Genomic DNA, 23559 nt, shown 5'->3' with positions numbered 1-23559 from the left:
CCTTTTGTACCGCTTTTGGCCGCCATAAGTGTGGCAGGGTATGCTCAGACGTGAGTCCCTTGCTCACTTTGCCACTGGATTCAAGCAAGCTGGGCTGAAGACGGCTGGAATGCCAGAAACCGGTGCTCGGAAGCTTGTTTCCGGTCCAGGGAAGACATGGCTTGGCAGTTCGGGCTGGACTGTTCCCATAAGACACAGGGTCAGACTGATTTGCATATAGCCAAGTCTGAACTGGGGTGGCAGAGTGGGCTAAAGAACGGTGATGGATTAAACCCAGATCTTTTGACTGGGTGTGAGTGTTTGATTGATTCAGATGCTCCGTCCATCACCACCCCCTTTTGTATCAGATAGCAGCAGAGCACTGGCTGGCTATGCCGGTCCCTATTGAGGGCGCATTTTATATCCCGCCACCTGGCAGAGACAAGACACCGACGACAGTGATGAGTACAGTCAATGCGTGGTCCCAATTGGGCAAACTGTTAGATACGCCTCTGATATATTCACCGTTTTTACCACTAACATACCACCCAGGCATGCCCCTACTGCAGGAGACTGTCTTTCACAAATTAGCTGAACGCACACAGGTTAAAACGTGGGGAGACCTATATCATGAAGGGACATTCCGAACACTAGAGCACTTGTTTTTAGGTATACAACAATCACCTCTTGACACCTTTCTATATATTCACCTCAGACAGGGGCTTAGGTCTATTACGCCTGACTTTCCTAACGAACCCCCAGTTTTGCGCCACTACAACGGATTCTACAAGGAGCGCAGGCCAGGAAATTAGTGTTGACAATTTATAGGACAGTACATGCGCTGAGAGAACTGCCAAATCCGACAGCAAGAACAAAGTGGGATCGGGAACTAGGTGTGGAGCTGAAGGATAGGCAGTGGAGACTTTTGTTCACAGCAGACTGAGCGAATTTCATCAAGCAGTAGACTTAGAATAATTCATTATAAATTCCTCCTACACAGGTTTTAACCCCTTGCGTGCTCCCGTCAGCCAGCGGCCGACAGGAGCACTACCTTGCTAGTGCTGCTGTCGGCCAACGGCCGACACGGGCCCGCCTATTTTGCGGAAGTGCAGCACTGCCGCGAAATTGCGGCCACGGCAAAGGGGATACTTCACGCCTGCGCGCATGCATAGGTACAGACTGCGCGAAACAGACACCTGTGATAGATGCCATGCCCCAGGGGCCGACTATTTACACTTAGCGTGGGCTTGCGAGGGGGTGCAGGCATACTGGCTACAGATTTTTAAGGCCCTGTCTGAGATGATCAATGTAGCGGTGGAGCCCTCCCCGGTTCTGGCGCTCTTGGGATACGTTAAACCATTACAGGCGACACACCACAAATGTGTCACGATGGCGCTACTCATGGCTAAAAAAAAAAAAGAGTGGCATGCCGGTGGGGTAGGGGGAGAGCACCTAAATTCAAGGACTGGATAAGCGACCTTACTTATTGCCAGGAACAACTAGCGACATATGCAGAATTTTTGCCAGTGGCCTCTAGACCAAATGACATCTGGGCCCCATTGAAATGCTATTTACTGGCGCAGAATAACTACGACTTCCAGGAGGAACACAGTACTTGAGCACATTGATTACATTACGTAGTTCTCAGTTACAATCTTAACCTCATTCGTGCGATGCAGATTTACCTCCAGTGCTGGGCACTAATGAAAACGGGGATGGTCATGACGGAACGGTTCCGTCATGAGCACAGCTCGACCGATGCTCATGACGGAACCGTTCCGTCATGAGCATCGAAGGGGTTAAGAGAGGATGGAGTATGATGTGATCTGTGGAAGGAGATCATAGGGAAGGATCTATGTTAGGTCAGGGACAACACACAAGTAGGAAGCACCTGGGGTACGCTAAACGTAATTGCCTGATGCTCGGTTAGCTTCTGTTATTCACGACGCTGTGTTGATCCACTCCTGTGATATATTCAGACGCGAAAATGTGCCGATATTACTATATTGTGGAAGTGTAGAGTTAGATTGCCAAATGTTACTGTAGTGAACAGATGGAACTGGATGACCACCTTTTGATATGTACATGTATAATTCTGTATTTAACAACTGCTACCACATGCCGAACAATGTATTGACTGTTATAATCTGGATGCAATGTATGGATACAGGTGTACCTTTTAGAATTGGAAGAAATAACCAATAAACAAAGTTTTTAAAAATAAAGTCTTGCAGAGCAAGCAGCGCATGCGCGCTGCCGCTAGGCTCGACCTAAAAAATGGCCACAAAATAGGGATTAGCACTCCATATAATCTGCGTTTTCTTGCTGCATATTTTAATAACCCCCCCCCCCCTCTCCCCCAAAACACATTTGTTCCTCCCCTGCTGCATAATTACAGTGGCATCGACTATTAACTTATAGAAACACTTTTCAAATTGTACTCTAAAGGAATGTGGCTTTCAACAGTCTTTCTAAAGATACTTTAACTTTCAGATAGGTGGCAGATACGTTCCTCGTCGCAAAAAAACAACCCCAGTTCACGTTGAGACCCCTTTAAGAGAAACCGTCAAGCAGTGCCACATTTTAGCACATACCAGTAATAAGCATTTGACAACACTATTAAGAACGCTCTTGTGCACATCACTTCCCTCTAGATGCGATAAACACTTGTAAACCCCGACAGGACACCAATGGGTGCCTACTACAGCATTGCATTAAATACCATTAAGTACTGGTATATTTATGAATGCAAACCATTTTACACCATTTATAAACAACACATATAAACATATGTTATATAAAAAGCTAACTACATATACAAGGCAGCTAATGAACAAATTGCAGCAATCATCATTAGCAAATTCAGTGTCTCATTTATCTGACCCATTCATAACTTGGTTCAGAAGGTATTGCCTCCTGTCATCGTCCAAAGAGCACTGGGAACCACAGAACAGGAACAATGGTCTGCAGAATGGATTAATCTGGGGGCACCATGACTCTGCTGAAACCACCCTGGCCCTAAATACATTATATATATATCAGAAGATCCCCCCCCCCCATCCCCCAAATCGGCCTGTAGACCCTTGCAGGAGGCTACCATATACAGCTCTCATGGGACAGGTCTGTATTCAGCCCCTGTAGCTCTCTCTCTCGCTCTCTCTGTCCGTGGTCCCCTGCAGCTCTCTATGCCAAGGTCTATAAGGACCCTGTAGTTCTGTCTTTCTGTCTGTGTCTCTCTCTCTCTCCGTGCTCCCCTGCAACTCGCTATGCCAAGGTGCTGAGGCCCGTGGTCTCTGGAGCTCCCTGACATGTGTGCCCCTAGATCCTTATCGCTCTCTCTCCGATAAGGCCCGTGGCCCCTGGATCCCTCAAGCTATCTCTGCTGAGGCCTGCAGTCCCTGCAGCTCTCTGACAGGAGTTGTGTCCCAAGAGCCTTCAGGATCTCTCTGATGAGGCCAGTGGTAGCTGCAGCTCTCTGACAGAAGGTCTGTCCCTAAACCCTTCAAGCACAGTATCTGCTGAAGTTTGTGGTCCCTGCAGCTCTCTGACAGGAGGTCTGCCCATGGACCCTTTATGCTCTGTCTGTGCTGAGATTGGTCCCTGCAGATCTCCAACAGGAGGTGTGCCCCTGGACCCTTCAAGCTCTCTCCGAGAAAGCCCGTGGTCCCTGCAGCTCTCTGGCTGGAGGTGTGCCCCATGACCCCTCAAGCTATCTCTGCTGAGGCCTGCAGTCCCTGCAGCTCTCTGACAGGAGTTGTGTCCCAAGAGCCTTCAGGCTCCCTCTCTGATGAGGCCAGTGGTAGCTACAGCTCTCTGACAGGTCGCCCCCTATACACTTCAAGCACAGTATCTGCTGAAGCTGGTGGTCCCTGCAGCTCTTTAACAGGAGGTCTGACCCTAGACCTTTCACGCTCTCTCTGTGCTGAGATTGGTGGTGCCTGCAGCTCTAAAACAAAAGGTGTGCACAGTCATATATATTATATATATATATATATATATATATATATATATATATATATATATATATCTCTCTCTCCCTCCCCGTCCCTCCCTCCCTCCCTCCCTCCCCCTCCCTCCCTCCCTCCTTCCTTCCTTCCTTCCTTCCTTATGGTCCCTGCAGCTCTCTGACAGGAGGTATGTTCTTGGACCCTTCAAACGCAGTCCCTACTGAGGCCCGTGGTCCCTGCAGCTCTCTGACCAGAGGTGTGCCCCTGGACCTTTCAAGCTCTCTCGCTCTCTCTCTGATGAGGCCCATGGTCCCTGTAGTTTTGTGTCTGGAGACCTCATCTGTGTGTGGCCCCTGGAATCTCAGAGCAGGGCATCCACGCCTAGGTGTAAAGACATGTAGCCCTGGCCCTTGGTGTAGAGACATGCCACCATGTAGCCCTGTCCCTAGGTGTAGAGACATGCCACCATGCAGTCCTGCCCCTTGGTGTAGAGACATGCCACCATGTAGCCCTGTCCCTAGGTGTAGAGACATGCCACCATGCAGCCCTGCTCCTTGGTGTAGAGAAATGCCACCATGTAGCCTTGCCCCTTGGTGTAGAGACATGCCACCTTGTAGCCCTGCCCCTTGGTGTAGAGACATGCCACCATGTAGCCCTGCCCCTTGGTGTAGACTCATGCCACCATGGAGCCCTGCCCCTTGGTGTAGACTCATGCCACCATGCAGCCCTGCCCCTTGGTGTAGAGATATGCAACCGTGTAGCCCTGCCCCTTGGTGTAGGCTCATGCCACCTTGCATCCCTGCTCCTTGGTGTAGACTCCTGTCACCATGCAGCCCTGCCTCTAGGTGTAGACTCATGCCATCTTGTAGCCCTGCCCCTTGGTGTAGAGTAATGCCACCATGTAACCCTGTCCCTTGAGGTAGAGACATGCCATCATGCAGCCCTGCCCCTTGGTGTAGCGACATGCCACCTTGTAGCCCTGCCTCTTGGTGTAGAGTTATGCCACCTTGGTGTAGAGACATGCCACCTTGTAGCCCTGCCCCTTGGTGTAGAGACATCCCACCATGCAGCCCTGCCCCTTGGTGTAGAGACATGCCACCTTGTAGCCCTGCCCCTTGGTGTAGAGTCATGCCACCTTGTAGCCCTGCCCCTTGGTGTAGAGACATGCCACCATGTAGCCCTGCCCTTTGAGGTACAGACATGCCACCATGTAGCCCTGCACCTTGGTGTAGAGTCATGCCACCTTGTAGCCCTGCCCCTTGGTGTAGAGACATGCCACCATGTAGCCCTGCCCCTTGAGGTAGAGACATGCCACCTTGTAGCCCTGCCCCTTGAGGTAGAGACATGCCACCATGTAGCCCTGCCCCTGGGGTAGAGACATGCCACCTTGTAGCCCTGCCCCCCTCCCCCCAGGCGGAGGACGGACTCACTCTGATGCCGAGAAGAGACCCCCAGGCTGTGGCGGGCGATGCTGGGGCTCCGCAGGATGGCTCTGCCGGCAGACTTCAGGGCGTCCATCCCGCTCCTCCGGACCGCTCTACACCCAGCTGCCTGGGCTACTACCGGCCCGAGGGAAAGACATGGGAGGGGAACGTGGAGGCGGAGCCGGGGTGGGCGAGGCCTAGGCCGGGGGGCGGGAGAGCTGGCAGCGGGCGGGCCCCGGGAGTGGCCTGGGCGGAAGCACCTCTGGGCACAAGCTGCGAGCGTAGACGGAAACGCGTTTACGTCACAGTAAACATAGTTGCCATCTTGGAAGTACGTCTGACACCTCTGACAGCCAGCGAATGTCTGAAGGTACTATCTAGTCATCTCCCCTACACATGTAGAGGTGGCATCATATTTTTATTGTATATTTGAGAATCTATACGCTAAGGTAAATACAAAGCAAGTAGCATCTCTACAATGAGGCTGTTGAAACATTTACTTTCATTTGAAAACCTGTTTCCTACTCTGGTATTTATTTTTCACAGAAATGTGTGTCTGCCAAGAACACTGCAAGACCACACACCAGAGGGGCCTGAGAGAGCAGGCCAGCCCACCCACACTACTTCTGTTCATAGGACTAACGAACATACCTGTAGACCTGGCGGCCATCTTGTAATACCCGAGTGTCCCATGTAGGGATGGGAGAGGGAGAGTAATTAAAGCCAATGCATAACACCTAATAATGATTTTTAAGATATTTCCTTTTATTCAAGAATATTTTCAAGTTATGCACTTTAAAATACTTGCAACTCAAAAATATAGTACACATTCTAGTAATTTAAATATATAGCTCAATATGCATTTTAATGAACAACTATATATTTAGGCTTGCATCGTCGTTTTTAAACACCATTCTCTGTTGTAGCTCCTTTAGACCCGAAGTAGCTCTATGGCAATCTGAAGTCTGCCCACCTCCAGCTTGTGTCAAACTTAGTCTTTTTTTTTTGTCTTTTGTAGTCGCTATGACACCTTTGTGCTGCTTGTAGCATCTTGGGCAGTCATCAAATGTTAGAGCATCAAAATAACTTGTCATCAAATTATCAGACGTCTCTAGGGTAAACAGAAACGAGTTGTGCATAGTTTAAATACGTAAAATAAAAACAAGTAATTGCTTTGAATCGAGCCAGTTCTGCATTTTTTTCGTATTCTAATTAGAGCTTTCCTCGGACGGCGATTGGCTGAGGAAGGTGCATATATTATAGTGCAGGCTGGGAGAAAAACGCCCGGTGAATACTTGAAGACAAACTCACTGATTAGGGGTAAAGTTGTATTTTGAGATTGAAATGAGGAGGAATGGACTTGTTACACATGTGCAACTCAGAACCAACTTTACCCTAATAATGAAGAAATTCACTTCTGGGTCTTTAAATACGGCTGAGATGTGCTTTTCACAGTGTGTTGTATGAAAGGAGAGAAGGTTAGCACTCCCCTTGACAAGGATGGAAGAGGTCCTAGTGGCCTTTACAACACATATACGGTTAAGGCACTGCCACTTACTTCGTGGCGTCTAACCATGTTTTTTGATGACTATTTATTATTGGGGCTCTCGTGCAGAACACGAACCTATAAGACCCTGCTGCCTTGTGGTATACGTAATTGACAATTCGAGATACAGTGTTGTAGATTTTACTTCGGGTTAGCTACAAATTACCTGCAAAGCATTATTGCCTCTTAGTACACTTTTAATTTCTTTTACAATTTCCAGGCATTCATGACTTCTTTTTCTCAGTACTGTAACATAACCCCCAACTCTGTAATCTGGGTAATATATAATGCTCACTTCTTTATAAATTAGCATGGTTACCTATGGAATAGTCTTTGCTGAAGGGGGGCTCCAGCCATCAGTCATGAGTGACTGGGATCCCATGGGTAGCCTGGTGTTTGTTCTCCTGAACTTGTACCAAGGTTCAGGAATGAGACGCAGACTCAAGGGTTCCTTCACAACTCCCCACGCCTTCTACACTCTTAGTTCATAATCTCCAAAACTGGTCCTTCGGTCCCATCCAAGCAGAGGTAGCTCATAGGGTGCAGAGATATTCTCACCGTCACTGAACACATCACCATCCCGGGGTGACCTTCTGGTAGACGGCTCACCAAACTCCTCCCCTGCTCCATTGATTCATCATTAGTATCTCTAAACCTCTTGAATGAATCATGCTATGTCAGTCAATAATAATACTGTCTCCCGCACCCGAAGAATGACCGCCGGCGGCAGATCATTCTCCCACCTCGACGCCAAGACATGGAACACCCTCCCCATCCGCCTATGGCAGACCCAAGACCTACTGATCTTCAGAAGACTCCTCAAGACCTGGCTTTTTGAACAGTAGCAGCTTTCCCCAACCCTTAGCACGCTGAAACCCTCACGGGTAAGTAGTGCGCTTTACAAATGCCTTGATTGAAAAGGGTGGAAAAGGGTGGAACAAACCACAGTAACATGATATATTTAGCATTACAGTTAGACTGTCTTTCTCAGCCGAATCACTATTTGTAGTATCTATCTGTATACTGTAGTGTGATTTAAGATAGAATGAGGAATATGGAATGCAGAGTGCAAAGCCCGGCTGTCAGTTGCTACTCGGTACTGATGGATGACGTGCTTATAATAAATATTGATAAAGGATACCTGGATCCTGTTCTTCTGTGTAACCACCAAGTTAAACGCAAAAACTGGGGTCACTGTTCCTAGTAGGGAGAAAGGAGAGGTATAGCCAGATTGAACAGTTTGAACAAAGATTTGGCAATGTAGACTGACAGTCAACAGGACTGTATCACGGTGCCCTTCATCATAGGGATGTTGTTCCCCGTTGGGTCTGCGCTGCAATGTCCTATCGGTCCCCCTAGGGTCACTTTGGCGGAGATCTTTTGTTCTGATTGCCATATGATGAGTGCAAGAAAGAGTCTTAGACAGGTGGTGTTAAGTGTGTTTAGATGTGAGTTAAAACTGATTAGGGTTGTCGCCAAAAAACTTTAAGAACGACTCCTCTGTCGGATTAAAAAATCTTTGTACTACTTGTCTCGGTGTTGGCTGTCCAACCTGGTAAAGAAAGAAAAGAATACAGCAGCAGAATCGTCATGTTTCTGGCATAAGAACATCTTATTGACCAGAATGTCCCTTCTTGTGGACCAAATGTGCGTCTGGAGTGGCTTCCAGGCATATATAAATAGATGCAAGATACACACAACATGTAAGGAAATAAAAACAATTTTTACATCGTGCAGTTCAAAATCAAGTATGTCTCATATTGGTGTTGCAGCATTAAGCAGAATCAGCTAGGTTGTCATAAAAGCTGATGCCCCTGTGCGGTTAATATATAGTCATTTCAAGTAGAAAGAATTTGTGCAGTATAAATGTAAAGTACATTCCATTAAGTAAAAGTTTTTTACACTGAGGCCACTGTGCAAGTGATACATACTGCCCAGGGGAAAAAAAACCTGTTAGTGCAAATTGCATGTCATTGTATTTCGTGCAAACGACTCAGGGGTGGTTAGGCATCATGTGGGGATTCAGGTGGTTTACCGAACAAATCCACGGACACAGGGGTAGTAGGTAGGGCTGGTTTTATTGCCTTATACAGTTTTCTCTTTTGCACCGGAACTCTGTAGTAAGGAAGGGGATTCGCAGCGTCCTCCGTGGCCTCTCGTTCCAGTCCCCGCCTTCTTAACTACCGATGTCTTCTGGGAGGCGTAGTCCGGGTTTCTGCCGTCGTGACACTTGGGCCGGTATCCAGTGGAGAAAGAACCAAAAAGAAAGGAAGACCAGTTTTACTGGGTTGTCCCGTAAACACTGAGACAGGGTAGGGGGGTTGTGAGGGAACACACGTGCTCAACAGTACCCCGCTATCCGTGAGGTGGAAGTGAGGGGGGGGAACAGGGGGTTTAAGTGCACGGTTTGGATCAGGGGGGGGGGGGGGTGTCCCGCCTACGTCCTGCCCAACCCAGGAAACGAGACCGTACCTGTCTTAGCCACACTTCCCGAGAAGCGTGGCTGGGCGATGCGCCTTCACGTTGGCCTCCTGGCGTGTCGCTGCAGTCTCTCTCCGCCTCCGATCGTCCTCCGGTACCCTGGTCTTCGTGGTCCGCTTGGTCTCTCCGCTTCACGCTCCGCTCCTCGGTCCCTCTCCACTCGCCTTCGTCCTCACTCTTCTTCCAGTCCTCTCCCTCCTCGCACCTTCTCCACTCCGCTCCATCCTCGCTCCTTCTTCTCTCCGCTTCGTCCTCGCTCCTTCTCTTCTCCGCTCCGTCCTCGCTCTCCTCACGCCACTCTCCTCCTCCGGGTGTAACACACCTCTGTGTGGATTCAGGGACGGGTTTTACCGTGGTATAGAGGGCGTGTCCCAGATCCGGATCCGCCCACTTAAAGCTATAGCTATAGGGTTCCTCCAAATCCAGCACGGGACGGCATCCGACGACGTCTGGGGTTTTCCACGTGTCCGTGTGCTGCGTAAAGAGAGGAGACACATGAATAGGCAGGCCTGGGGGGCCCGAGTCCGAGTTCCCCTCGTCACACATCATAAACCGGCAAGCATGATTGTGTTCCGTTGCTCGCATGGTTTATCATAACGGCTAATAATGGTCTTTCCTAAGACTGGTAGTGGCGGTGCTCACTGGGATGAGGCAGAGGTACCACGCTCAGGCGTGCTCAGCTAGCAGGGGTAAAGAGATGTAGGAGATGGGGAGAGGATATAGCCTTATGGCTAGAGCAGTGGACCTCGAAGCTGGGGAACTGGGTTCAAGTCTCGCCAATGATGCTAAACATCCTGTGATTCTGGGCAAATCACTTAATCTCCCCGCGCCTAACAAAAATGAATGTGTCCTTCTGTAACGAAACTGGTGCTATGTAAAGCGCTCTGATACCCAAACTTTCAGTTCTAGTTCGCGCCATATAAAACTCCCCCAAAAAAAATTAGAAGGCGGTGACTCAAGTTAAAGCAGCCAAATTGGCTATAACAGCGTTAGCAACTGATGCAGTCGCACTGCTTCGTAGTGGTACTCACAGTTCCCGAGTGCGAGCTGATCATCTCACCTGCCCCAGTCCTCTGCTTCCCCCGAATGCAGAGGCGGGTGATGAGGGCTCCTATCTTAAAAGAGTTACTGAAGCAGATGGAACCGGACAGGTCGTGACACAGACGCTCCACTCCCGCACATGTCTGGTGGTGAGGTACTGGGTTTTTCAGAACCGGTACTGATCCGGTAACCCAGCGGTGTCAGGGCAACACCCAAAGACCTCAAGTCCTTTCCTGATTCAGACCACAGAAACACGAGTCTTCTAGGTGAAGTCAAAGATCGAATTTATTGGCTGCAACCAAGTAACAAACATCCTAGAAGTACAACAGCATATAGCTCATGTATGTTCTCAGTAGACTGCTCAAATTTACAAAGCCTGGCTTCTTCTTTTATACAGTTTTTTTAGCTTCAGGCAAGCATTCTTAGATTTGCAGTGCAAACATTCTAGGATTTACAGTGAGCTATTCACATATTTTCATTACAAAAGAAAAAGCAGAGTCATGATGACAAGTATACATTTAGTGTGTCCAGTTCGTGATCAATTACCCGGCAAGGCCCACCATTTCCATCAGATATCGGTGTACCCTCAATAAAACCGGGCTCCTCCTCATCATAAAGCACAAGAAGAGAAAAGAGCAGAGACAGGTGTGAGCAAGATTTGGGCAGGGGTGTGTGCGATGGGAACAGTTTATGGCCTGTTGTGCGTTGATGCTATCTCGTTCGGCCACTGGGAGAGAAACTGCCCAAACAGGTTTGGCTTGGGGCAATGGTTCCAGCTTGCCCAGGTCACAGAGAAGTCAATTAAGGTGTATGTGTCCTTTGATATCGAATTCAGCTGAAGTTACAAGCCTATGTGAAGGGCAAATCACAAAATGGCTGCCGAGCGTGAAATGGAACCCAAGGGTTCAAAAACGAAAATGGCGATTTCATGGTGAAATTGTGACTCGATTATGACGAAAATGCTTGTGCATAGTGTACTAGTCATTATCGGTCTTTTGACACCAAAATCGTCATGCTACGACAAAGTTTGTTGCACGAGTCCAGAATTTTCGGAACTTCAAACCCTCCTTTTGCCCTAACATAGGCAATTTAACCTAATCTCATGCTAGTCTGAGTCCAGGTCTATATTCCTAAAGTCATTGAGATGTTGCTGCAACATCATTCTGGTACTTAGTTCGTCTTTTGACACAGGCTTCCTTGCACATGATGTAGCGCAGAGGCCACATATTGCAGGAGCGCACTGTACGCACAGACAGAACAGGAAAAGAATGGCTAAGACCATCCCAATGACCATTAGAATTTTCCATCCCCAGCCGGATCAATTCCCAGAACCATCCCATAAAAGACCAATCCCCTTTATCCGTAGGAATAGATTCGGAAATTTTATGCAGTTTGGAGATGGCCTGGTACACTGTTGGAGCGTTATCTGGAATGAATACACAGCAACTCGATTGGATCAGTTTACATACCCCACCTCGTTCTGCAAGTATGACATCTAATGCGACCCTGTTCTGAAGGGTCATAAGACGATCATATTGGAGCTCAGCACTGAAGTTACTAAGGGCACCAGCAGTTTCAATTACAGTGGACTCAACCACCCATGCTAATTGCCTTATTTTTCTGCTGTTAACCATGGGCCCCCAAAACGGCAGAAAACCTTTTGCGAAATCTCCAAACTCCTGTTCCGCGGTGTCGTCTTTACTCACAACACCCCTAACTGTCCTTGTCCGATGGTAATCTGCCGCGGCCGTGTAGGTGGGAGGCAACAAGAACGAAACAAAACATGTGCCCGAGAAGTCAGGGGGCAACCATGTATAGGCTCTATCATGGCAGATGAAATAGGTACCCTTAGCTGCTAAAAACGAAGGGGAAGTCTGAGATGCAAAAACATACGTTTCAGTATAGACACTCTTCCCTAACTGAGCTCTGGGATTCTTGCCAGTACCTTGCAGACACAGATGAATCTGATGGGATACAATCCAAATCGGGGAAGATCTCTTAGCCTGCTGTTTCTCACTCAGAGTAGCTCCATATCCGGTCACGTTCCATCCTATGTGTACTAGTGTCTCATCTCTAGGGATAGTCTCATAGGAAATATCTTCCTTAATCATATCCACTATACCCTTAACTAGAGCACTATTCTTAGGGTTGTCTGTTACAGAACGTAGGGGGTAGACTTCGTGTGCATAAATGAACATTGTCCTGTATGCCCACACAGAGCCATTGTGGCTGAATGGCAGGACAAGGTAAGGGATGCCTTTATCCGTTGTGTGAGGCATAAGACCACACACCCAGCAGTTAGTCGTGTTCATTACTAGTTGGTGTTGGTGCAAGAGCTGGATGAAGGAGTTATTAATAAACTCTAATCTCCTAGCTGACTCATGTTCAGGAAGAGGTTGAAAAGAATGTGCAGAAACAGTAGGAGGAGGTATGGGCGATATAGTCGGTGCAAAGGTCACTTGTAAAGAAAACAGTACATATCCTATTAAAAACATCATTGCACTTAATAACAGGAAAATGCTTAATAATAAAAAACGTTTCTTTGTCATCAATCCACATATTCTTGTTTTAAAATTCACAGCTTTGGCAGGTCTCTCCATTTTGAAAAACTCCATCCTCTCTATGTCGCTGCCCGCGGTGGGAGATTGATTCTGCTGAGGAGTGCTTCTGTTCAGTCCAGGGTAACTCCCTTAGACCAACCAGAACTGTCGACCTAACCGTCTACAGCTGCACTCCAAAGACTGTGGCAACCGCGACCCTAGCAGCGGAACCCAGATGGCGGTTCGAAAAAACAAAAATGAGCACGTTTCTCAGGTGGGAGAGCTGCGCTTTCAAAAATAGTTCTTAGGGGGAAAAAAATGTATTAGTTCAATTTTATTAGTTCGTATTTCTCGGCCTCAGGTTATACCGTTGTTTTCCCGGTATTGTATGGTCCTGAAATAAGGCTTCAGGTTCTGTAGTGTCCAATTTGGCTGATGATGGGTCGGCTGGTTGCAGAATATTGTCACTCTCTTGTTCTGTAATTGTTCCTTTCACACGAGCATCACTGAAAGGGATGAATCTTGGCACCGATTCAGTCTCTGAGTCGGCGACACCCTCCTGGACCGACCGGTCATAGGGCAGAGGCAGGGGGATCCGTTTACAATGAATCCTGTGGATCCAGTTTTTCTTTCCCTCCACACGAACGGCTGATCTTGTGGAAAGAAGGACAAGGTGTGGGCGGGTCCACCTGGGCTGTTCGTTCTTTGTTCGCTGGAAGTTTTTCACTAATACCCAGGATCCAGGATTGATTTGATGGCCTGGATCTTCAGAGACGGGAGGCAGAGAGTAATGGACCTGTTGGTGTAAAACACGCAATTTAGCCGTCAATTCGTACAAATAGTCAAGCAAAACAGGGTGTTCAATCTCACTGAACCTGGTGGGTCTGGGCACCCCCCATATGTTGGCCGGACGGCCGAAAACAATTTCATAGGGACTAAGTTTTACTCTGGAATGCACTATCATTCTGGTTGATAGGAGTGCCAAAGGCAGAGCGTCAGGCCATTTAAGACCAATGCTCGCTTGAATCTTGGCTAGTTTTAGTTTTAGGGTGCCGTTGTAGCATTCTACTAATCCAGCTGATTGGGGGTGATTTGCAGCGTGGAATTTTTGTCTGATGCCTAGCCCTTCACACACTTCTTTCATCACTCGTCCCACAAATTCACTCCCATTATCACTCCAGACCATTCTAGGCATTCCAAATCTAGGGAAAAACTCTTTCACAAGGGCTTTCGCTGTGGACAAGGCAGTATTGTCCTTTAGGGGATATGCTTCTACCCATCTGGAGAAGGCACAGACAACAACGAGTACGTATTTTAGATTGTTGCACCTTTCCATGTGTATGAAATCTAGCTGCAAAACCTCAAACGGATACGTAGGAGGTGCAAAATGACCAGCTGGAGTTGGGGTTCCCCTACCAGGGTTGTGTTTCAAACACACCATGCAGTTCTTGACCACATTCTCTGCACACTTAGGGATTCCAGCATTTTGCCACACTGGAGCCAACAACTTGCAAATCCTTTTCACGCTGATATGAGCCATTCCATGAGCCATTGTAACCACTGCAAGCACGTATGCATCGGGTTGCAACCACCTCTGATGCTCTGACAATTCGACCCAACAGCCATTCGCATCCAATCTAACCTCGCTTTCTCTCCATTCATTCACCTCTTTCTCAGTGGCCTCGGATTGTATAGACTTCACACTCTCAATCGTGTCCTCACACATGCCAACATCACCAATCCATCTCGCAGGGCCTGCAACATACATTCGACTCATTACACTCCTTGCAGTTTCTTTCGCAACTTCATCCGCAAATGCATTTCCACGACCAACTTCTTGGTAGAAGAATCATAATTAAACAACGATTTGGAAACACCTTCAGTTCTAAGGGATAACAATGTTGCAACGGCTTTCCTAACACCTGAACCCACAATGGTACCTTTTGAAAATTCGAACCGCACATGGTTCAACTCGGGCGGGCTAGAGTCCAAATCATTCTCCTCTAAATCTTCGCATAGGAAAACACACATTTTCTCGAAAACGTACCTCTGCTTTGATGCTTCCCACAGATGGAAAACATCCATAACAGATTCTAGATCATATATTGTCGGGTTAGTCACCCATCTATGTGTCAAACGATCCAATATTTCTTTCTCCCTAGAATCAGGCTGTTGGCTACGCAACTGCTTGTGTTCAGGGGCATGAGTCGGGCTTGTCGCTCCAAACAAAGGATATAGAAGACTAGAAACAGTGCTTGCCACTCTGTGGCGGACAGACGGAGAGGTCGAGGAAAAGACAAGTGGGAAGGCATGGTGAGACAAGGCAGATGCAGAGGCAGTGTCAGGAGGAGTACCAGGAGTGGTAGTCGATACAGTAGGTAAAGTTGCAGGAATTATAGGAAGAGCAGGTGTAAAAGCCGGTGACCTTTGGGGAGGCTGCACCGGAGGAATAGGAGCCAGCTGAAGAGTAGCTGGTGAGTGCTGTGGAGGAACAGGAGGTATAACAACCATGGGTTGCACAACTAAAGGTTGTGGAGGTGCTGTAGCATTTTGCGCATATGGGGGTGGTGAACTTAACAAATGCGACATTAGGGGATCTTTTTCAAGCTCTTTTGCTGCTTCTTGCTGAAGAGGCGGCAAAACTGGATAACATTTATCTATTACCATTTTACGTTGCCTGTGCAACTGCTCACTCATCTGTTCTTCTTCATTGTCTTTATACTGCCTAGCAGCTTGCATTATCGAGATACCCCTTTCTCTCTTATTTCTCTTTTCTAATTTAATTTCCTTTTGTTTGGCCTCCTTACGCCATAAGCGGAAAGAGTCAAACATTGCCAGCCTGGCTCTCTTCTTAAAGAGTTTAACTTCGAGATTGTCTAGGATTTCCGTATCAAAGCTACCATATTGAGGCCATTTTAAAACACCATCCTTGCGGGTGTATTTGATCCACACTTCATTGTATGTGATGGGGCCTACTCCATGTTTCACATACAGTTCATAGGTTGGAGTTCCAATCGGAGGAACCGGACACGAGTCCTCCAATCGGGAGTCCCTATTATTACAACCAAGACAAAACAAATTTCCAAGTCTGCTAAGACCAGGCATCTTCGCTCTCTAGTCTAGCTTCAAACTTCAAAGGATTATCGAGTACGATACTCTTGTGAATACACGAGTTCTTGGTTTTGGCGCTTGCAAGTTCCAAACAAAGCGGTCCCAAAAGGGGACACCAAACAAACTAAGGACTGGGAGACACTCCACTTATACTTAACTGAGGTATCAATGACGTCACCAGAAGACTCGTCTATCGTTTCGCTCTACCAAACATCAAGGGTCCAAATCAGGGCGATAGTCAGGGCAGCAGTCCTTCCTAGCCGTCGGGACGCGGGGAACCTCGCAGCAAAGACCTTCGGAGCCACGCCGACATACAGTGGTCGCTGAAGTGGCTGGCCGTCCTCTGGAATTTTCACACGAAGATCCTCACGAACCTCTGGCTTGGACTGGTACCGCTGATATCGCGCCATGTTGGGCGCCATTTGAGGTACTGGGTTTTTCAGAACCGGTACTGATCCGGTAACCCAGCGGTGTCAGGGCAACACCCAAAGACCTCGAGTCCTTTCCTGATTCAGACCACAGAAACACGAGTCTTCTAGGTGAAGTCAAAGATCGAATTTATTGGCTGCAACCAAGTAACAAACGTCCTAGAAGTACAACAGCATATAGCTCATGTATGTTCTCAGGAGACTGCTCAAATTTACAAAGCCTGGCTTCTTCTTTTATACAGTTTTTTTAGCTTCAGGCAAGCATTCTTAGATTTGCAGTGCAAACATTCTAGAATTTACAGTGAGCTATTCACATATTTTCATTACAAAAGAAAAAGCAGAGTCATGATGACAAGTATACATTTAGTGTGTCCAGTTCGTGATCAATTACCCGGCAAGGCCCAACATTTCCATCAGATATCGGTGTACCCTCAATAAAACCGGGCTCCTCCTCATCATAAAGCACAAGAAGAGAAAAGAGCAGAGACAGGTGTGAGCAAGATTTGGGCGGGGGTGTGTGCGATGGGAACAGTTTATGGCCTGTTGTGCGTTGATGCTATCTCGTTCGGCCACTGGGAGAGAAACTGCCCAAACAGGTTTGGCTTGGGGCAATGGATCCAGCTTGCCCAGGTCACAGAGAAGTCAATTAAGGTGTATGTGTCCTTTGATATCGAATTCAGCTGAAGTTACAAGCCTATGTCAAGGGCAACTCACAAAATGGCTGCCGAGCGTGAAATGGAACCCAAGGGTTCAAAAACGAAAATGGCGATTTTGTGGTGAAATCGTTACTCGATTATGACGAAAATGCTTGTGCATAGTGTACTAGTCATTATCGGTCTTTTGATGCCAAAATCGTCATGCTACGACAAAGTTTGTTGCACGAGTCCAGAATTTTCTGAACTACAGTGGCCATATTGGAGTTACATTTCCTAAACGTCACGTGAGCGGAGCAGAGGTGCAGTGCAGCGTGGAGCACGGAACAGAGCGTGGAGCACGGAACAGAGTGGCGGAGAGTGAGTTGCTGCTGCGGGAGAACAATCGCAGGAGCCGGGGACCGGGAACCAGGAACCAGGAACGGTAGAGGGTGAGGGAGAGGGAGAGCGGCTGTAAGGAGAACAGGGGGGGCTGCTGTTGCTGAGCCGAAGTCGAGCAGTGAGCTGCGGTCAAGCCGCGGGTGTTTTCGCCAGCGAGCTCTCGGGCCGTGGTGGAGGACCCAAATGCTTCCGCCTGCCCACAACTGAGGAGTCCACAAGGAGCGCACAGGGAGCACTGCGAGATAACTAGCGGAAATCATTTCCTGAGCAGGCTGATTCATTCGGACTGCCATCGTAGCAATTACTTGAGGCATTATCCTCGATAACGATCGCCCCATTTTGGACGAAATCAAGCCTTCTAGATTCAATTCGACCTTGAGACAGCATCGCGCTCCATCTTTACTGGGACTCACCCTTGACTACATTCATTGACAAGGCAACTGTACCAGTGCCAGAAACCGAGGGAAACATTACGGAGGATTATGGATACACCTTCAATCTAGTGTTTAAAAAGAATTTAGTTGCAATTTTCCAGCAACACAAGAGGCACTGATTACAGATCAGGGTTTCCGCTCAAACGCTACAACCAGGTATACTGAATAGGAGACTCTTACCACAGGGAATCATTTCCATTTCACCGGACAACAGCTATATCAACTACGGTCCATCCAGGAGACTCCTTATCTTTGTGACCAGCGGCGGGCTTGGCTCTGCCAGATTCAGCGGGAAATCGTCCGGCCGGGCTTGGCTCCGCCGGTCGAACTACATTGCCCAGCAGCCTCCTGGGGCAATTGACGCCAGCATCCAGCGCGCCAGGCGGCGCATAAAGCTTCAACAGGGGCGAGCTCCCCATATTCTTACTAACTTTTGCTGCTTGACCCCAGGAGACTCCTTATCTTTGTGACCAGCGGCCGGGCTTGGCTCCGCCAGATTCAGCGGGAAATCGACCGGCCGGGCTTGGCTCCGCCGGTCGAACTACATTGCCCAGCAGCCTCCAGGGGTAATTGACGCCAGCATCCAGCGCGCCAGGCGGCGCATAAAGCTTCAACAGGGGCCGAGTTCCCATATTCTTACTAACTTTTGCTGCTTGACCCCAGGAGACTCCTTATCTTTGTGACCAGCGGCCGGGCTTGGCACCGCCAGATTCAGCGGGAAATCGACCGGCCTGGCTTGGCTCCGCCGGTCGAACTACACTGCCCAGCAGCCTCCAGGGGCAATTGACGCCAGCATCCAGTGCGCCAGGCGGCGCATAAAGCTTCGACAGGTCCCTCGTTCCGCGAGGACGCGCGGGGGACGCGCCGGACTAAGCCCGGACAAAGGGCGGGCCCTCTGTGGCACTCAGTGGCTGAAGTAGGCTGGGCTGGGCCTACTTATTTATATTATTTATCAGTATTGTTTTTATTCTTTGTTTAGTGTTAAATAATGCATATTGTCTTGTGACAATATAGACATTCTCCCTATGTGCAGGAATTCTCAGTGACTTTACCCCCAAACACTCATCTTTTTATCGCTTATTTGTTATTAACTACATTTATCGGGGCTTTGATCTCCCTTGCTCTTTACGCATAAGGATGACGGCAAAAAAGTTACGTTCGGGGAGAATATTGGGGGGTAGGTCTTGTATGAAGACAAGATCCAACCCTCTTAGAAACAAGGCTGCCAATAATTTGTTATTAAAAGGCCAATGCCAGCTGCTGCAATTGTGGGAAAAACCCAAGGATAACGATTTGTTAATAGTCGAAAACACAGCATCTGACATAGCTTCTTCATCTGGCACAGCCCTCATGGTGGTCAAGAAGGAGCCTCTTTTGGTGAATAAAGAATACTCGGGCTCCCTGATTTCTGAGGAACCTGGCCCAGTGCTTCCAGAAATGACTGGTGACATTAAGTGCGTTGTTTCTAGTCCTGAGGGTGGCCAACAAAATAATGGGTTTGTAAACCATAAAGTGCCTTTATCTAATGTTCCTATAGGAGGTTTACTGACGAATGTGGACGGTAAAGGGGATTTCCACTTGTCGAGCATTGACCTGGAACTATGTGGACGATACATAGCTGATGTTACCTCGAAATCTTTTGAAGCCAATAAGTCCCCGATCGGGGCTACTCCCTCTGGTCTTCAGCTTTATAACAGTACTCCTTCCATAAAATCGCAAGACATTTCCTCTCAGTTTAACATCTCTAAGAGCCCACTGCTAAATATATCCGGCATTGGTCCCATTGGTCCCCCAGGCTCTGATAAATCTGAAAAGCCGATTTCCGAATCCCTGATTGCATTGGAACATTTGTTGTCTTCTATTTTACTGTTATTGGGTAAATTTGTGGGAAGCTCTGATTGTATTTTGGAATCGGTCACACAGATACTAAATGTTTTACTGTTAAAGCTCCCGGAAAAGGTCCCTGATTTAGTTACTAAGGTTGGATCACAGGGGCCCGAGTCGGGTAATGACCATCTTGATGGAAATGTTAACCCAGTCCAAAGTAAACTTGTGGCTATTTCTAAAAATGAGCTATCTTTAATACCCACACTCTCTACATCTAACTGTGTAAGAAATTCTGTCCTTGAAATTGAAGAAGAAAGTGTGGATGTTTCCGCCCCAAAATTGGAAAAAGCGCTATTACCAATTTTTGTTTCGGAAATTCAAGGGATAGGGGGGGAAGAAAAAGTAAAGGAAGTAGAGGAAGCCTATTCGCAGATATAGGAAGAAAAGACAAATAATCTTTGATGATTCTCAAGTTCCTGATATCAATGAACCTATCACCGAAGAGCCTGTGAATGGGTCCTTGAGTCAGGAAGCTGCTACTCACTCTTCCGATAATTTGAATCCCTCTGCATCAGGTCTCAAATTTTTATTCAATTGTTCTATCTTACCCGTGGGAGGCCCCCCATTAGATGTAGGAGGAATGTCGATCCCTATCCCCGTAGTAGAGATGGAAAAGTCAGTCCCTATGTCTTCTGTGGCTCTTAATCCCTCTGCTCCTGCTTTTCACGCCATAGGTGATGGCGTTGTATGGCCTCATCATTTGCCTATAAAAGTACCAGAAGCTTTTGTAGATACTTTAACTGTGGATTTTCTATCGTTATTTGATTTTGACCTGCCTTTAAATAGAGCATGGTTACTTAAATGTTTCAAAGACATAGAGAGTTTAAAGTTAATTCAATCTAACGATATTGATTTAGTCTCCTTATCTGGTACAGTTGCTGCGCCCTATGTTAGGGTGAAGTTTTATTCCAAACTTATAGCAAATCTTATATTGCAACAGGCTGAGAATTTCCAGTGTAGGGGAATTGATGTATTACCTGTTCTGTCTTCCGGAAGAGATAGGATCCCTCATAATAGACTTTCTCAGCAGGGCTCTGGTTATGATGGTCCCCTTTCTTCTTTTGATGATTTAGAAATATGGGTATCAAAAAGCACACGTTTGGTGACGCATGTAATGCCTGCCACGTTAATTCAGAACAGCCTCCCAATAGAAGATAACCAGCGGTGGAATTGGCTGCCCGGCGCTTTGTCTAGTAAATCCTCAGACAACCCTAAACTTTTTCAACATCTTTAGCAGTAATTTGAAAGTTCTCTCTTGGAACGCTGCCGGGTTAAATAATAGTCCCGAGAAATTACAGTATTTGTTCTCTTTGAACGCTAGTGTGATTTGCATCCAAGAGACTTGGTGTGCTAGTAGTTTGTGTGCTGGGATAGATTATTTTGTCCTTGAGGCAGTGGCCTCTCCTTCAATGAGAGGGCATGCAAAAGGGGGAATTTCATGCCTTCTGACTAATAAACTAAAATGGAACTCCTCCCATTATGTTGATCCAAGCAACCTCTTTCAGGCGGTGACCCTCAGTAGTTTACCCAGTATTGGAAATAATAAATCTCTGGTAATCATAAACGCTTACATTCCCCCCGATGAATGTTTTAATACTATATTGAAGCAAGTCTTTTCATACATTAAACAGAAGAGTTAGAACCTTCCCCATATGTGTTGTTAGTAGGTGATTTTAATTGCAAGGTTTCTAACTCCAGCGTAAAGCTATATAGAAACAAATTTAAAGAAGAAGCCTTCCTTATTCCCCAATCCCACTTTCCCAATAAGAGAGGGAAACTGTTGCTAGAAGAACTTTCAGCGGCGGAGGGGTTAATAGTGAATGGCAGGCTTCCATCTGATGTTCCTGCCAAATATACTCATAGATCTTCTCAAAGCGAGTCAATTCTAGTCTATGTAATCACTGACTACTGTATTTTCTCCTTGGTGAAGGATCTGACGGTCTCTCCGACACTATTTAGCGACCACAATGTGATTACTATAAGCCTTTCATTACAACCCCCTACTCCCGATTTATGGTCCCTTAACGGTGATGTAGTTAACTTTCATAAGGTCTCTGGAAGATGCTTCTGGAATTTTAAAGCCAGAAAGGGCCTGGAGTGTATTCTAGGTAAAGCAATACTAGAATTGAATGGTTGGCAGGGTTCCGAAATGATTCATTTTGAGAATTTTATGAAGGAGGTCATCCTCGTTGCCAAAAGGTCTAGCCCCTCTGTAAGAAGGATTTATGTTCCTAGACCGATTACCCTCTTAAATAAGGAAATAAATAAATTAGTGCTGGAGCAATTTTTGTGTAGATCTATTGAAATAAATAATAAAATATATCTGTTAAAAAGAAGGAGAAGCAGAATTAGGAAGAAACTTAAAAAATAAAAAGAAGATTCACTTTGGATACGTCTACGGGAGGCCGCAGTTCATGGGAAAGTTAGACAATTCTGGTCACTCATTGGTGAGGGGTGTGGAGCTAGAGTTAGTCCCCTCCCTATTCCCATTGCTGAATCGTCATGGGTCGCTTTTATTTCCAACTTGTATGCTGGGAATGGTGGAAGGGTAGAAGATAAGGGGATTATAAAAGAAGATGAGTTTCCTATTGACTCCCACTCGGAGAAAACCATTGAATTGGCCATGAAGGACATGCGTTCCTCGGGAGCAATGGGGCCTGATGAACTTCCCATATCAGTATTGAAGCAGGATCCTGTTTCATGGAGCAAGATTCTTTTTCCATTATTTCGATCTTGCTTCATTACTAAAATTGTGCCCTCTTCTTGGAAGGGGAGCATATTGGTTCCATTATTCAAGAAGGGCGAAAGGGACATTCCAATAAATTATCGCCAGATAGCCCTCCTTGATGCCATTGGAAAAGTATTTTCCAAATGCCTTCTATCATTAATTACTGATTGGGTTGATAAGAACCAGATATTACCCCTTGAACAAACTGGCTTCCGTAAAGGGGGCATGGCACATTGGACAATATTACTGCCCTTCAGGTTATCTCAGATAAATATATAAGAGTCCGCGGGGGAGGAGTGTATGCGGCCTTTATTGATTTCTCCACAGCATTCGACAAAGTCGACCGTCCCTTGCTGTGGAGAAAGCTATCAGACTTGGGTTTGCCTCCTCCCCTATTAGACTTGGTGCAATCTTTACACACAGACACTTGGTGCCAAGTGCTACAAGGTGGAGAAAGGGGTCTATCGCGGGTTATCCCCTCCATTAATGGATTAAAACAGGGTTGCCTCCTGGCCCCATTACTTTTCTCCCTGTATATCGCTGACCTTCCAGCTTCGCTTTCATCTTGTGTTGGCATAGCCCCGGTAGTAGGGGGCTCTCCTATTTCCTGCCTGCTATATGCAGACGATATCCTTATCCTAGATTTAACACCCAAGGGACTGGCTAATCGTCTGCAGGCCTTACATCTTTTTGCAGAGACCCACTTCATGAGGATAAATGCCAGAAAAAGCAAGATTATGTGCATTACAGGGAAGAAAAAATCTAAATCTGAGAATTATGGTTGGTCAGTAGGTGCTCAGAAATTGGAGGTGGTTGAGACATACACCTTTTTAGGTAAAATAATCTCTGCCAACCTGAGCGAGAAGCCTCATATAGAGAATAACTCCCGTAAAGCTTTATCCCAAGGTAAAAGTCTGAGCGCCCTTTATTCCGCGACAGGGAGAAGACATTTTGCTTGTTTACTGGAGGTTTTTAGGGC

The 23559-nt window shown here is 47.1% G+C and overlaps 1 protein-coding gene and 1 non-coding gene across 3 annotated transcripts in view; one reads left to right on the top strand and one right to left on the bottom strand.

Annotated features, from left to right (window-relative positions):
- Window positions 1-5556, bottom strand: part of LOC147709654 (low density lipoprotein receptor adapter protein 1-like) — a 313839-nt gene extending 308283 nt beyond the window's left edge. Inside the window, exon 1 of one of the 2 annotated variants that reach the window (XM_086928172.1) lies at window positions 5357-5556. In XM_086928172.1, coding sequence (XP_086784298.1) covers window positions 5357-5444 — 88 coding nt within the window. In that variant the 5' untranslated portion in view covers window positions 5445-5556. The remainder of the gene's footprint in view (window positions 1-5356) is intronic. The other variant, XM_086928173.1, reaches the window with a different exon arrangement.
- A 1250-nt stretch (window positions 5557-6806) lies between these two features.
- LOC147709653 (U6atac minor spliceosomal RNA) lies at window positions 6807-6934 on the top strand. Its single transcript, XR_015296862.1, has one exon. It is a non-coding gene; the product is annotated as a U6atac minor spliceosomal RNA (small nuclear RNA).
- The last annotated feature ends 16625 nt before the right edge of the window (window positions 6935-23559 follow it).

The sequence above is a fragment of the Lissotriton vulgaris genome, chromosome 6 (assembly GCF_964263255.1).
Source record: "Lissotriton vulgaris chromosome 6, aLisVul1.2, whole genome shotgun sequence".
Classification (NCBI taxonomy): domain Eukaryota; kingdom Metazoa; phylum Chordata; class Amphibia; order Caudata; family Salamandridae; genus Lissotriton; species Lissotriton vulgaris.
The sequence above is the reverse complement of the archived record's forward strand: the minus strand, read 5'-3'. Positions and strand labels throughout refer to the sequence as shown.